Here is a 15,567-nt window from a genome sequence, read left to right as displayed (position 1 = left end):
TGACGTCATTGGGGTGCGCAGTAGGAACCTGGTCGGACATTTAAGGCTGCGCCCCAGGGTTTCCAGCCTCTTTGTTCCCTTGGACCTCATCGCCATTTTGTATATCTAAATGCACCATGTGTTACACAATTCATTCGCAGGCGTGGCTCACACACTGTGGAACTCTTTACAGGATGACTAAGGATGTGGTAAGAGTTGAGCCCTTCAGAATTTTTTTTTAAAGCATTTCTCTTTAAACAATATTTAAATATGTAGCTCGATTACCTGACCGTTGTTGTGATCTTAACTTGTTTCCTCCGTCCGCCCTGCTCTAATTTCCCTCCCTGTTCTGACATATTTACCCATTACTCTTGATTCTTTTTTTTAACTAGCTTTTATAAATAGGGGATCATTTAAAACCCCCCACACCTTCTTATAACATAACATGTGTATTTGTAAAGCCCACATTCACCACTACGGGTATCTTGGCGCTGAATAACAGATGTTTGTTGTTACCTGACTCAATGGTACTAATTTTATCGACCTCAGATGGATGAAAGGCTGAGTGGACCCGCCGGGATTTGAACCTGTGGCCATGAGGTCGAACACAGGCCCCTGCAGTACACAAATTAGTCCACTGAGCCACCAGACCCAGCTAATGTTTTTAAATAAGGGATAATTTAAAACCATCCACACCTTCTTATCTTGCAGATAAGCTCACCATCTTTGGAGGTTCTTGGCATACCCGCAGCCAGGACGCCTTCAGACTGCAGAGTAAAAAGAGTAAAAAAGAAAAAAAGCACAGTGTAGCGTGTTTTTTCCACATATGCTCCCCAAATCCATCAGGACTGGCGAATGGAGCTCCAATTTAGGAAAGATTTAAAGACTGACTCTTAAAAGAACATTACGTCACATTGCATTAATAGTCTGACCAACTGCCTCTACTATCATTTGTGGACTTTATACCTATCCATGACCCAATACAGCGCTCCTCTGCCTTTTGACTAGGTTTGAGCTATAGAAATGCCATATACATACTTACAAACTAATGTTTAGGAAAGTATAATACTCTTTATAGGAAAGGATACTTATCAAATGTGTTAAACTGTACACCTGTTAGTTAAATCAAAATTTCACCTACACTGTGCGCTTTTGCACCCGATACGGGTAGTGCAGCACTATAGTAGAACCATAAATAAATACAAATAAAATCACTGGGGTAAAACCAAGTCAGTTGTGGAACACTAAACTAAGATGTCTAGTCAGTTTAAAGAGTATGCACCATTTCCTGATATAATGAATACCGCAGACATGCAGTGCTTTTTAGGTTGCGCCTGAGCCAGCGCATGCTCTGTCTGCGAGACACTTAGTAAGAGGCTTTTAAAATTGCTGCCACACGCTTTTGCTGGCCTAGCGCTTGCGGTTAGGCGTGCGAGCACGCGCGCAGCCAGTAGCTTTTAGCGCCCGATCAGGCGCCATCTCTCTTTCTTTTATGGCTTAAGCCATCGCTCACGATTACTTTCACTTTCCCGGCTGCGTGGCCCTTTTACGCAAGGCACGCGCGCGCGCGCACGCAAGCACCACTCGCGCGCAGCTGGATTCACATCACGCAGTTGGTTCCCCACCTACTACACTTTTTAATATTAAGATGCAAACTGCTCTGAGATTAGGCTGCGGAGGGAGACGAGAAAGCAAATCTTCCCCCTTCTTCTTGCACTGTCAGCTGATTCTCGATCTTGTTTTGCCTTATTGTTTTCTAATTTATTGTTTTGTTCTGAACACTTGCCGAACAACGGCAGGCCCTCATCACAATAGCTCATTAAAATCATTTGGCGCTTGAAATATTTTGCTTTCCCTTATTTCTTCTTTGGTGTAGATTTGCCACAGAGGCGCCGTTATCCAACCTCCCGGGCCAAAAAGTCCTGTGTTATTTTGAATTGCCTTATTAGAGAGAGACTAGAGGCTCCTTGGTGCGCCTCAAGTCACACACGCATATGCATACACACAGGGGATCAATTATGCATCAAATGACTTTTTGATTCTTTACTTTTTGTGAGGCGTTTTTATGCTGTTGCACCTTAAAAGGCCATGCCTGCCAACGGAGGATCACTCCGCACCGAATAACCTGTCTTAATTGGCAACTAAAAAAGAAGCGCGGTGGCCCCTGTAAACAGCGATAAACAGCTCGGCGGGGTGGGGGCGGGGCTTCGTTTGCATTTGCCTTTTTTTCACTTGTGAACTGCTTGTTGTTGTTGGTTTACTTTTCACCATTATAGTGTCTTAAATGCCGCAATATGCAAGTGGTCGTTGCCTTAAAAATCAAACTTGGTTAAAGGTGTCACATATAACATAGAGGACATTTGGCAACTAAGGATGTAGCTGTTAATTATATTTTGTGGTCTGGTGTACATAAAGCAAGGTAATCAATGCACTTCACGCTGCGCAGCAGCTGTTTGTACGCTGATTACTGAGGTAAAATATACCCCGCGCTGAAAATGAATGAACACAATGTGCCGTCAGCATTGGCAAGGTGTAGAGAGTACGTGCCAAGACACATTGAACACCTCACGCGGCTGCTGCAATTACAAGGCAAAATGTCCCCAACCTCCTTGCACCCCCCACTTCTCCTAAGTGTGATGATCTCCGCAGTACTCATCAATGTTGGAGTAGTCACTGCACCCGGACCCAACACAACAGAAACCCCCAAGAAGGTAGAGACTAGTTCTCATTAGATGAATGACCCTCAGCAACGATGTAAACATCACGTGACACGCGCGTCACGTCCTAGTTATGTGTCATTGCATGGAAATACATTGATAGCATATTGGTGGTAGTAACGGGACCTGAGAACAAGTACGTTGTACAGACAGCCAGGAAAGCACCACAACAGCATCACTCAGGGCCAACACAGCATCACTCAAGACCACCACAGCATCATTCAGCACCACCACAGCATCACTCAGCACCACCACAGCATCACTCAGGGCCACAACAATATCACTCAGCGCCACCACAGCATCAGTCAGCACCACCACAGCATCACTCAGAACCACCACAGCATTACTCAAGGCTACCACAGCATCACTCAGCACCACCACAGCATCACTCAAGGCCACAACAATATCACTTAGCGCCACCACAGCATCACTCAGCGCCAATCACTCAGCACCACCACAACATAACTCAACACCACATCAGTATCACTCAGCATCGCCTTTGTAATAGTACACCACCACATCATCATCATTCAGCAAGACCTAAGTTTCATTCAGCATCACCTCAGCATCATCTCAGCACCAGTCACCAGTCACCACCACCACTAACACCTCAACATCACTCAACACCACCTCAGCTTGCTCTCGGAATCTGCCATCTGTTGATTCTCCCCTAGCGTCTGGCCGCTGATAGTGTTATAGTACAGTTACTAGTTCACAACCTTCAACCTCCAATTGTTTATGCCCCCTCACATTTTTTTTAACAAACAACCATTGGAATAGGCAAATACAAGTTGCAGCATTGCAAGAACAAAAGAAAAACAAGCATTGGCATAGCCAATAGGTCTCGCTTTTGGGATCTTATAAGTGTTTAGCCGTGCAACAGTTGATGTTGTTGCACAAAGGATATTGTGCTGCATAACTAAATACTTATAAGGTCCCAAAAGCGAGACCTATTGGCTATGCCAATGCTTGTTTGATGATGCATAGTGTCTTGGTCTGTACCCTATCTTTCACCAGGCATCCGTTTCTGGGTTCCAAGGTTTGTGTGATGTGTGATGTGTCTGTTTGTTGTAATTCTAGGATGGAATGGGCTGCATTGTTCTTTGTTCCTTGCAATGTATGGACTATTTGTCCTCTCAGTGCCTGGTACCAGTCACACTGGTCAGCTCTGGGTGTGGTTTTTAATTTGTATGCAGCTCTCTTCTACTACTGGAGGAAGTGATTCTGCAGGAGTTGACTTTGCAAGTCTGTGTTCTTATAAATACTAGGATCATGTTCTTTCACACTATACTCTACTCTTCCGTTAGAGGGCAGCTGTAATGGGAGAAATGCGCAATAACTGGGAGCGCATTCTACTGATTTTGGTTAATTCTATAATACCGGATAGGTAATGTTGCAATTCCCTAAGGCAATTCAGGCATTATCCCTTCAATGCACAGCCCAGACTTCCATGTGCCCAGTCTCAGTCAGTCACATGTTTATCCCTGTATACTGCCTCTCCATTAACATCACAAGACTAGGCCCACCCTGCTGTTTTCAATGCGAGCCTCTTTCATCTTAAAGTCACAGTCAGACTTAATCTTGATCACTGTCCTCTCATTATCATATATGCAGTCATGTCACATGTACGCATATATTTAACTTCCTGTAACTGTTCAGTCACTACATATTGTCATTGTGTATGTTGTCTTTTGTCTTGCCCACCACCTCTAAATACCTTACGTTTTGGAAAAGGTGATGCCTTGTTTTTTTTGGGAGGCCTTAGACAAATGGCACCCAATGGAAAACCAACATACCCCTTCAGCACTTGACTCTCAAGGTAGTGAGGGCACGGCAGTCCAAGGCTCCTTCAGGGAGATGATGTAGGTTGGAAACTCAGAACTCACTAACACACCAATTAACACTCATGTAGATCAGGTGCAGTGAGTGTTATTACTGCTAAATCATTTTCTAAGTATATAGATTGCTCTCTTAGGCCTAGATTTACTAAGGCTTTGCCTTGCTTGAATGACGCAGGGCAACACAAAGGCTTGTTTGGAATTTACAAATTCATGCAAGGCCTGATTTATGTAGCCTTGTGTGGCTTTGTAAAGGAATGTAACACAATGCAGCCGTTTGCGCTGAGTTATGTTACACTTTCACTTTGTCGGCGTACCATGGGTGAAATGAGGGCGTTCCCATGCATCGATCCATTGATTATTTATTGCACAGTCTCAGATTTACTAAAGCTGGTAAATCTGAAAATGCGTCGAAAAGCGAAAATGCTTCATATCTTTGTAAATATGGTGTATTTATGCTCTCACATTTTCATGCAACACAGTGTGGCAACTTTGCTTGCTGCCCTGGGTTGTGTGACAGATTAGTAAATATGCCCCTCTGTCTGTGTGAACATGTGCATACCTGTTTGGTTTGAAATTTCCCCTTCTGGACATGGGATGCATGAGTAACAGCATACTTGTTTCTCTCTTTCAGGGACTTTTCTGTATCCGGGCAAGCAGCTTGGATTGCAAACTGAGATAGGAGTCTGTGGAGTGAAGTGTGAAGAAACATTTAAAGAAAAGTCAAAATTAAGGTGGTTTCATAACACGTCCTAGTGTCTCATATTTTCACAGAGTAAAAAACAGTCTGATTTCTTTCTTTATTTACTTTATTGAAAAATTGCAAACACACGCAAATAAAAGAGGTACACACCAAGTCAGGTAAAATACATTCATCATGAGAAACTAAAACGATATCAATGTCAAGCAAAGGAGTAACCATCTCATTGATGTATGACAGCCAATAAAATGGAATAGAAAAACAAAAAAGAATGAGATGAAATAAACAAACCAAAAAGCATATTGTACTTAAAATGACAGTTCGTTTGGAGAACATAGTTCTGAAAAGTCCTCCCAAATATTGTCACACTATCTTTGGACTTGTGTAAAAAAAATCCTCCAAAGACATAAGATGTCAATCTGCTGGGTTGAACAGAAGATATTTAATATAGTCTTTCTTTCCCAGCTTCACTACACTAATGCTCTCCCAAACTGTCAAAACTTGCACAACTCAAAGCTTCTAATCTAGTAGTAGTTCCTTATCATGAGTGATATAATTAAAAACAACTGCTTTGTTAAAGAGTTAATGAGGACTACAAGAGACAAGGATAATACTGACAAAAACATCCTCCGTGAACAGTTTCAGAACTCCAAAAGATGCTAACAAATGTAGAGGGGCTCTCTTGTCTTCTTCACACCCATGAATCCCTAAGCAGGTAATCAATTTTTCGCCAAGTTCTTCATATTTTCTGTTTTGTGGAGTGTGAATAATTAGTATTTAAATCTCTGGTAAGTTAGGGCCTGCTCTAGTCTAGATCACATCCTACTTTCACAACAGAACAAATGTCATCCATACCCCCCTTTCTCTTCCAAACCGAACTTCCCAAAAACAGGGGTCCCTCAAGCTTCTATCATCTCACCAATGCTTTTTTTAAATCTACATGAAGTCATTCCCAGCACTGGTCAATCAATTTCACCTCACATGCTATAAACTAGCATGTCATACTCCTTCAACTGGAATACCCCAAAGACATTGGAAGCTCACCAATTTTCTGTTGTCTCAGAGCCGTGGACCAATGGATGACATGGAGCCATCTCAAATTGAATGATTCCAAAACGGAAATACTCACGTGTGGATATTGGAAAAATTATGACCCATTCACCGTCTGATGATCTGGGAACAGCGCCCAAAGTATCAAAGGAACTAAGAAACCTCTGAATTACCTTGGACTTCAAGCTATCAATGACTGCTCATGTGGACAAACTAGAATTTTCAAGCTTTGTTACTATAAAAACTCTGCAACGCATCTTCCCCCATCTGGGACATCCACACAAGGTGCAGGCTACCATCTCTCTTGTTCTGTCCAAACTGGATTCCGCCAATAGCCCTTACCACGGATAACCTTTAACAACTATGAAAACTCTACAACGGATTCCGAACTCTGCTGCCAGATTACTCTAACGTATAAAGCCACAAGCCCACATCTCCCCTGCCTTGAAAGACTTGCATCGGTTACCAGTTGCCAGAAGATCCACTCTCAAGCTGCTTTGTATCACACACAGACAGATACATGGAACAGAACTGCTCTTCATCAGGAATACAATCATCAAATGCATTCAATTAAAAAAACTCCGCTCTAGAGTGGCACCTTTCCTCAAAATCCCACCGTATAAGACAAAAAACATTGGTTACCAGTTGCCAGAAGATCCACACTCAAGCTGCTTTGTATCACACACAAAGCGATACATGGAACAGGACCGCTCTTCATCAGGAATAAAATCAGCAAATACATTTAACTAAGAAAACTCTGCTCTAGAGTGGCACCTCGCCTCAAAATCTCACCGTACAAGCAAAAAAACCATGGGTGGCACATCCTTCTATGTTCACACAGGCAAACTATGGAACTCTTTACTCCCAAACATAAGATCCACAGATAACCAACTTATCTTCAGAAGACTGCTCAAGAATTGGCTCTTCCCTGCATAACCACCATGCGCAAACAAATATACAGCACATCCCTCTATATATAAGCATTTATTTGAACTATAGATATGTACCTACATATGTGTATTGCTTTGTATAAATGTGAATAATAGTTATGTTTTTAAAAATATAGATATTCATTAGTTATGCCTAAATAAATGTATATATTACTTATAGTTACATTATTCTATGCTTTAAAATATATATAAGTGTCTACATAAATAAGTAAATCTTTTATCATTACTATTTATCTACAATTGCTTCACTATTAAATTGCAAAACATAAAAACAAATAAATTAATTTAAAGTCCAATAACACTCGAAAGCCGGAGTTTATTAAATGTAACTTTATTCTACATATATTTCCTTCCTTATGCATATATATATATCTATATATATATATATATATATATATACACACATATATATATATATATATATATATTCCTTCCATGTACTTATGTATTTATGCATTTATTACTTTGCTTCTAATTCAGCATATCTAATGCACTGCCCTATTTCTCACCATATATCGCTCTCAATATATCCTCTAACTCAACTCTCTGACTCATGTCAAACCTCATTCTAGTACTTTTTCTAATGCACTAGCCTATTTCTCACGCTATACCTCTATCAATAGATCATCTACTTCCACTATCTCATTTATACCAAAACCCCATACCTCTACTATGATCCCCAAAATAACCCTTTCTAGAGTCTTCCCTCCTCTACCCCTTCTTGCATCATCTCATACCTCTTTTACTAATCATATCTATCAAACAAGCCTTTCTAAACCCTTCCTTCTGACTCTGCTATGAACTCCCAATAAAAAAAAAATGTCAAGACCCTTCACTCTTCCTTTTCAATCCAAATAACAGACTAACATGTTCATCACTCACATTAATTTCATATTTCCCTATGCTAATTCCCCACTAATCCTGATTGGGGTCCAGAGTAGGGTCCTACTCAACAAAAAGCATTTCAACACCTCATCAGGGGTAGCAAGCGCTACATGCAAACTTTTTCCCTCTTCTATCCCTCCACTATCCTTCTCAATCCCAATAACAGACTAACATATCCACCGGTCAAATTTCTTTCATGTTTCACTATACTAATTCAGCACTAATCCTTTATGATTAGTAGAGTGGTACTCGCCAAAAAGCTCTTCAACACCTCATCAGTGGTAGCAAGCGCTATATCAATGCAAACCTTCTCCCTCTTCTAGACCTCCACTATCCTTCTCATTCCAAATAACATACTAACATTTCCCCACTCAAATCACTTAAATATTTCACTATACTAATTCACCACTAATCCTTTATGGGTTCCGGAGGAGCGTGCTACTCGCGGAAGAGGGGCTTTGACGCCTCGTCAAGGGAAGTAAGCGCTATATAAATGCAATTGCTGTACAATACAATAAGCACCTTACGAATGCATGCGAACTTCTACAAAAAATACAAAATTGCCATATTTGACCCTTTAGTTAGTAAATCGTAAATTGTGCACAACACAAATGTCACATTTAGTAACAAAGACTGCAGGAAATGTTTCCTTAATTTACACGTGAAACAGAACTACATCATGGGCATACAAACGGCCATGGGCAGCCAAGGTAGAACTACTAGATAAACAAAAAGGCAAGCTCATTTTCCTATAAAAGGACCAGTTTTAACACTTCTGTAGGTGTGCATTCAAATGTTACCACAGCTAAGTCTCTGAATCTGAAAAGTAAGACATTGTTCATGATTCGGGCTCGGATGAGATCTCCAAATGATATATCCGACTTTCCCAATTCACCGCCTATTCCAACAAAAGTGCAGGATAATGATAACTTTGTTAGGAACTTGAGGAAAAATAAAGAAGAGGACAAGACAGTGGGTCTGAATAATGCCAACAACAGGTAGTGCTCGTCTCAGAACCACTACTCGGTAACCTTGATAGAACACAGAAACAAAAAATAATTATTAGAATCTTGCGAAGAAACAAGTATTAACATGCATAACAAGCTTACATCTCACCTGGTTGGAAGGTGATAGGGCTAGCTCTGGTCCTGCCAGGTTACTGGCTCAGAGCCGAAGACTCAGGTTAAGAATGTGTATTGCTAAGATGGAAAAGGCAGCATGCTGACAACAGTTCCTTGAGAGCAATGTGGGATGCAGATATGGGTAAATACATCTGATAAGGCACTGAGCAACAGTGGTGGCAAGTGTGGTCTCTGAAAGTCGAAGCGTTATACTTACCAGTAATTCTAGTATGCGAGCAAACCAAACAAGCCTGGCTTTATCCACGAGGATTACAGGGGGCTCTTCCTAAATGATATTTTGTTTTAAAAAAGCGGGACAAATAGTACATTTTAAACCATAATTTTAACATAAATTTGCTAAAAAGCCATTTGCTCTAAAAGGGCACTTAGCATTGGTGCCTTGTCGCCAGGGGTATATGGTCAACACCTTGTCACTTGTGAGCCATCACCTAATTCCCCCAAACGATTACCCACTGCTTTTTATTTCATTTTCCAGTGTTCATTAAAACATAACATGTGTGCTTCCATCTACACTGACTGTGTGCAGGCTTTCTAGGATCCTGATGACAGGTAGAGGATGCTTACCATGGACTCTCTCCATTTTTCTCAAAAGTTGCCTTGAGCGCCGCAATATGTTAAACATTGCCTCCAGTGTGCCAATGCTAGCATTTTATCATGGGTACCCCCTTATGCGAGGAGTTAAATACAATATTCCAGTACCATAATGTTGCCATTGATACTGCCCTTACACCATGGATGACCCCGCATGTAAGAAATTACTTCAACTATTTCAGAGCCATCATTTTCCCATGGTTTGTTTCCCACAAACCTACCCCATCACAAAATGCAATCGTTGCCAAGAATTACCTGCAATATGCCAGCAACAGCATGTTACCTTGGGTGTCCCCATAAGGCAAGAATTATCTTGAGTATGCCAAGGTCAGCAGCAGACTCTCAAGCACAAAATATCCTAACAAACATACTCTTACTCTCTCACTCATCTAATTCCCTCTCTCCTCTCAATCACTGGCTCTCCCCTCACTGTAACTCACAATCTCTGACTCACACATACTCACTCTCACTCATACTCACTCCCACGTACACATAAACAAACTCACACTCACTGATTTTCACTTTCACTCACAACCACAATTACACACTTCCACACTCATTGGCTATCACTCACAGCTTCTAGGATACTGGGGATTATGCTTTCAGCTCTTGGTGAGCAGGTACTCTGCTTCAATAAGTGTGGTTCAATAGGTCCCTCCAGCCTCTGGGCCCTGGTGCAACTACATCTGCTACACCATTTCTAGTTGTGCATCTCTCTTACAATCTCCACCTTATTCATTCTAACTCATGATCCACCACTCACTCCCTCATTTATTCATACACACTCACACTGATTTTCACTCACTTACACTCTCATTAACACTGTCACTCATAAACACACTTACAAGCAAACACTCACTCCCACATTCCTACAGAAGCAACAGTGGAGTCTTTTTCTTTTTCTTCCCTTTCTTCCTTTGCTGACAACTCCTCCATGAAAGCAGGAGAAGGGCAGGAATCCAGCACTGGCCATTGGAACCAGCAAGGCATGATTCTCAACGAGGAGCCAGAAAGAGCAACAGGACCAGGACTAAGGTGGAGACCCACCACAAACCATCTACCAGTTTCTTGATAGGACTGGAAGTACTGCCCCCGAGAGCTGGGACAGTGCTTAGGATCCTGCCACTGCGGCTCTGCTTCAATCCTCATTGGCCTCAGGGATGCACTGATGATTGCTCTGACAGTCAGATTTAGCAGATATGCTGTGCTGCCTGAGGAATGTGCATTATGCCTGCTACATAAAATGGATTGTGCTTGAGTGAAGCTACCGTAGTTCAGTTGCACTCCCTAGTCTTGCACAATCCAGGCATCCATCCTCAGAGTGCCATGTTTTAAGCATCACTCTGCAGATGTATTGTGCCTCCGCCCCACAACCCCCTTTTCCTCTACCTTCTATCATCAGGAGACAGGAGAGCTTGAGAGGGCTGACTTTTTGGACTGAGAGTGTTCATGCAGGCACAAAAGTAGTGTTTTTATGAGCGATGTTAAATGTAATAATTAGCACTGTGAGCACAGACAAGGGGCATTATGTGGTGACTGTCAGGTGGCAGGACTGTGTCCTGATGCTCCTGTTGATGATCCGCCACTGAGAAGCGAGGCAAGAGAGCTAAGGGAAGAAAGGACAGGTGTGCCGGCGAACAATGTGAACCTATAGGGGAAACACAAGGAGACGCATGGCCAAGTGATGAACTAGCCATAAAAAAAGTCAGAAGAAACAACTGGGATCTGTTGCCAGGCACCTTCACAGAACATATGTGAGACTTATAGTGCAGTTCTACCCTATCAACTCAGACATCCTGCCCCTATCCCTGAAGCTAGGACAACTCAGACATCCTGCCCCTATTCCTGAACAACTTAGTTCTCGTCCTAGTTTCTATGTCCCCTATCTTCCATATTGTCTATGCCTGACTTCTACTTATCTTTAATAGTAGACTGTACATACTACAGACTCTTGCTCTTTCTTCCTATTCTTGGCAGATGTTTTCTTATTTGCATCCAAAAAGTTACCATGGGCTTAGTAGCTGCATTATGTCTATGCTACTTTTAAAGTAACTAGTACAACAACGGAGTTTGGTCCTGGGACAGGGGGCAGCTGGACCCAATTTACAAGTGGAAAAAAGAAGAAATATTGCTGGCCCACCTCATTATTTAGTCTCACTATAAGTTTTTTAAGAGACAACAAACAAATAACAACGTCTCTTTGTTTGTATGGGGATTTTATTTAACCCTTTTGTTCATTATTTTTGGAATGATTTAACAAATCAGTAGGCGAGAAGAACACTCCATACACCTATGTACAAATACAACACATTAGGACATATTTCACAAGTACTAACAAGTATCACATAAAAAATAAATCAAACGTTCATCAACAAACTCCTCGTATGAGAAATCAATAACAATTCTATGTACGCAAATAATTATTCTTTGCGAGATAATCAACAACCGTTATTGAATCCAAAAGGTTGTAAAAGATTAGACAGACGTCAGAAATTGATCCATAATTAGTCTTGACCATCAGAGCTGCACCCAAAAAGTGCAATTATTTAAAACTCTCTATCTGTCGTTTGCATTGGCAAGGCAAACGACAGCCGTAAGCCGTAACTCTCCACTAGTGACAAGTGAGCAGTGTGAGCAGCGCACATCCAAACAGAGCCCGATAGAGACCCGGTTCGAGTCCCCTTTAAAAAACTGCAGGTGCTCAGCACCGGTGAGACCCGGCCCACTTAAAGTTCTGAGTAACAGATTTAAGTAAAACATCTATTCATTGATTTTATTGATTTTCATTTTGCAATAACAATACCTTCTCTTACATTACATACCAATATGCAATGCTTGTGCTTCATCCAATAATTCTAGGGAGGAGGGCTGCGGGCAGTAGGTCGGTAAAGTTCATGCTCGGCAATTGGTCTTCTCATGATGTTCGGGCTTCCCACCCCAACAGGGGTGCATCTCATCTCAGTGTCTCCGAGGGGCCAATCACCTTCCATTTAGATCTGCTCCTTAGAGCATGTTTTATTGCATGTGATAAAGAAGGTGTACAATAGACTGGGTGCAACTAAAACTCGTAAACGTTCTAGTCTAAGTCAGGCACTTACTTACTGTGCGATATACTCAGTCAGCTTCACTGTCTGGTTCAGTGCTTGGTTTGTAAAAGAATACGTGCCAGGGCCCTAGTCAGGAGGACACTGCAGCTTGCACCATCCATTGCCCCTGCCAGCTCTGCCAGTGGCAGTACCAACACAGCAACTAACCATCACATTCTTACAAGTGTGACAATTCATAATATTCCAGGCACCCAAAGCTATAACAATGCCTTGGGTGACAGGTGGCAGTCATTGTTAATGTATATTGAATTAATAAACAGATGTTGTTGTGCTAATACCTAAATTAGAAAGACAGTGCCACCATGTGGCAGACTGTCATAAGCACCACTGCTGACAATTATGTGCTGGTGCTGACAATTAAGTGCGGGTGCCGAGCACCGGTAACGACCGGCTCAAATTAAGCACTGGGTCTGGTTGAAGGGCAAGACGATGCCCAGCTAATGCCCCGGGGAGATCCGAGGGGTACCAGGAAGTGTCTTGGTGTTACTTGTCAGAGTCTGTGTGAAAGTCAGGGTGGCATCTGCTTACTTGTCCACTACTTCTACAATACTGGACAGCACTTCCACCCATTGTTTAGCTAGTGAAGGCTTAAGAACCCTCCTCCACTCCTCATCCCAAAGGGCCACTCCTTCTACTCTCGCCCAGGTCTCAATCACAGTCCTTCACCTACTATGGGGCGGGCCAGTCGGGGACTTCCAGTGGCGTGCAATGTCTCTGTGAGCAACGCCTAGGGCGAGGTCCAGGAACCTATTTCCTGCCTTCTTCTCCGACTGCCTGTCGTACAGGCCCAGGAGGCATGTCTCTGCCCTAGGTGCTTGTCCCGCACTTTTTGCTGGTGTTTCACTGTTTCTCAATTTTAATCTGGCTGGGGCCCTGCTAACCAGGACCCCAGCCTAGCTGCTTCCTCTGTAAATTGATTGCATGTACATTAGGTACACTCCAGATTGGTTACTTGGTTACCCTTGTGAGTCCCTAGTATATGGTACCTTAGGTACTAAGGGCATAGGTACCCCAGAGGCTGACCAGGGGCTGAAGCATGTATTATGCCACCCCTGGGAAGTCTTCCAAAATGGCACCACAGGTCTGCTACTGCAGCCTGGGTAAGGAGGTGCAGGCACCCCTTACTAAGATATAGGTTACCTATATCTACCTTAAATCACTGACACCTATAAACCTATAAGTCACTCCTATGGCAGGCCTTATCAATCCTGAAGGCAGAGTGCTTGGTTTTCTGTGAGAGGGTGCCCAAGCATGAGCTGGGCCCCTCTGCAGCTTTCGGAGGCTATTCTCTGAGGCTGTTCTGTGATGCAGCCAGACCATATACTCTTAAGTGCATTATAACCTCGAGGTAAATGCTAACTTTGGAATGGCTGCATGGAAACATGTCGTGTTTGGTGTCAAAAACTTTGGAATCCTACCCCCCGCCAGTCCTGGGGGCGGGGTAGAATTCCACCCTTCTAGAGGGAGAGACATGTACACACTGACCTAACCGGTAATAGTCTAAAAGAACCCTAGCATCACAAAATGGATGCTGCAGCCACAGACGTGGGTCTGACCTCCTGCTGCTGGACGAAACTCCAGCAGGGGAGACCTGCACAATAGGTTTCCTATCACAGGGAGGTGTAACCACCTCCCAGACAGGCTTTAGTGTATTGGGGCTGGGTGGGGGCACTCAGAGAATGCTTTTCAGACAGTGCTGGGAGCACACTTGGTGTCCCTGCACATACCCCAGTTCAAACTGGTTGCAGAGGCGCTCAGCCCCTGCTCTGGCACTTAACTGGACAAAGGGAAAGGGGTGTAACCACACCTCTTCCCTGACCCTCTCATAGGTGGGTCCCCAGAGCATGTCCAACCCCTTTTACTAGTATAAGTATGGAATCCCTGGCAACAGGACTTTAGATTACACCTGGACGAAACTCTGCAACATATATCCTGGAACCTCGACATTCTATGTGACTAGAAGACAGAATAATCTCCCATGGGGTCAAGGAGTGACTCCCCTGTTCAAATAGGCACCAAAGAAGCATCTTGCCGGTTTGCATTTTTGAAGCTCCCGCCGGAATCTGAAGTATTTGTGACTCAGGTCATGGACTTCCAGACTTCTCAGAGGCCCACACGAGATCCTAGCAAAGCTGAGACCTGCAGCCCTCACGAGTGACGTGGGACCGGAACATCTGGACACAGTGTCCATTTGCTAGTACATCAACTTCCAGAGCTTTCCCGAAGTTGTGCATTGGATTACTTGTAGCCCAAGCCCCAAGCACCATCTGCACTAAAGATTGTGGGCCTATACTCCACAAGTGTTCCGTGAGCTTGCTTCTAGCATTTCAGCTTGAGGCCCCTTCGCGATCCCTGGTCTGTCGACTGGTGGGTCCCCACGAAGGTAACTCTTCATTTTCTTGGGCTTCCCTGATTGCTCCAGAAGTGCCCTGACTCCCTACGAAGAGGTGAGTCCATCAGACCTTGCTGGTCTGCACCGAAGCCAATCTCTGTTTCTGCGTGGGTTGCTGTTCCCAAAGCTTGTTGGGTCCAATCCGGAAACCGACGCCGCAGCACTCGACATCCTTCGTGGGACAGCACGAATCCTGCGCCTGGTTGTTGTTGAGAC

At 43.3% G+C, this 15,567-nt stretch overlaps 1 protein-coding gene across 1 annotated transcript in view; it reads right to left on the bottom strand.

Moving 5' to 3' along the window:
- Nucleotides 1-15,567, bottom strand: part of LOC147684940 (vomeronasal type-2 receptor 26-like) — a 56,435-nt gene that overhangs the window by 1,582 nt on the left and 39,286 nt on the right. The window contains exon 3 of the mRNA XM_086942402.1: nucleotides 5,097-5,220. Coding sequence (XP_086798528.1) covers nucleotides 5,097-5,220 — 124 coding nt within the window. The remainder of the gene's footprint in view (nucleotides 1-5,096; nucleotides 5,221-15,567) is intronic.

Source organism: Lissotriton vulgaris, chromosome 10 (genome assembly GCF_964263255.1).
Source record: "Lissotriton vulgaris chromosome 10, aLisVul1.2, whole genome shotgun sequence".
In the NCBI taxonomy this organism is placed as follows: Eukaryota; Metazoa; Chordata; class Amphibia; order Caudata; family Salamandridae; genus Lissotriton; species Lissotriton vulgaris.
Note: the sequence above shows the minus strand (reverse complement) of the source record. Positions and strands in the feature narration are given on the sequence as shown.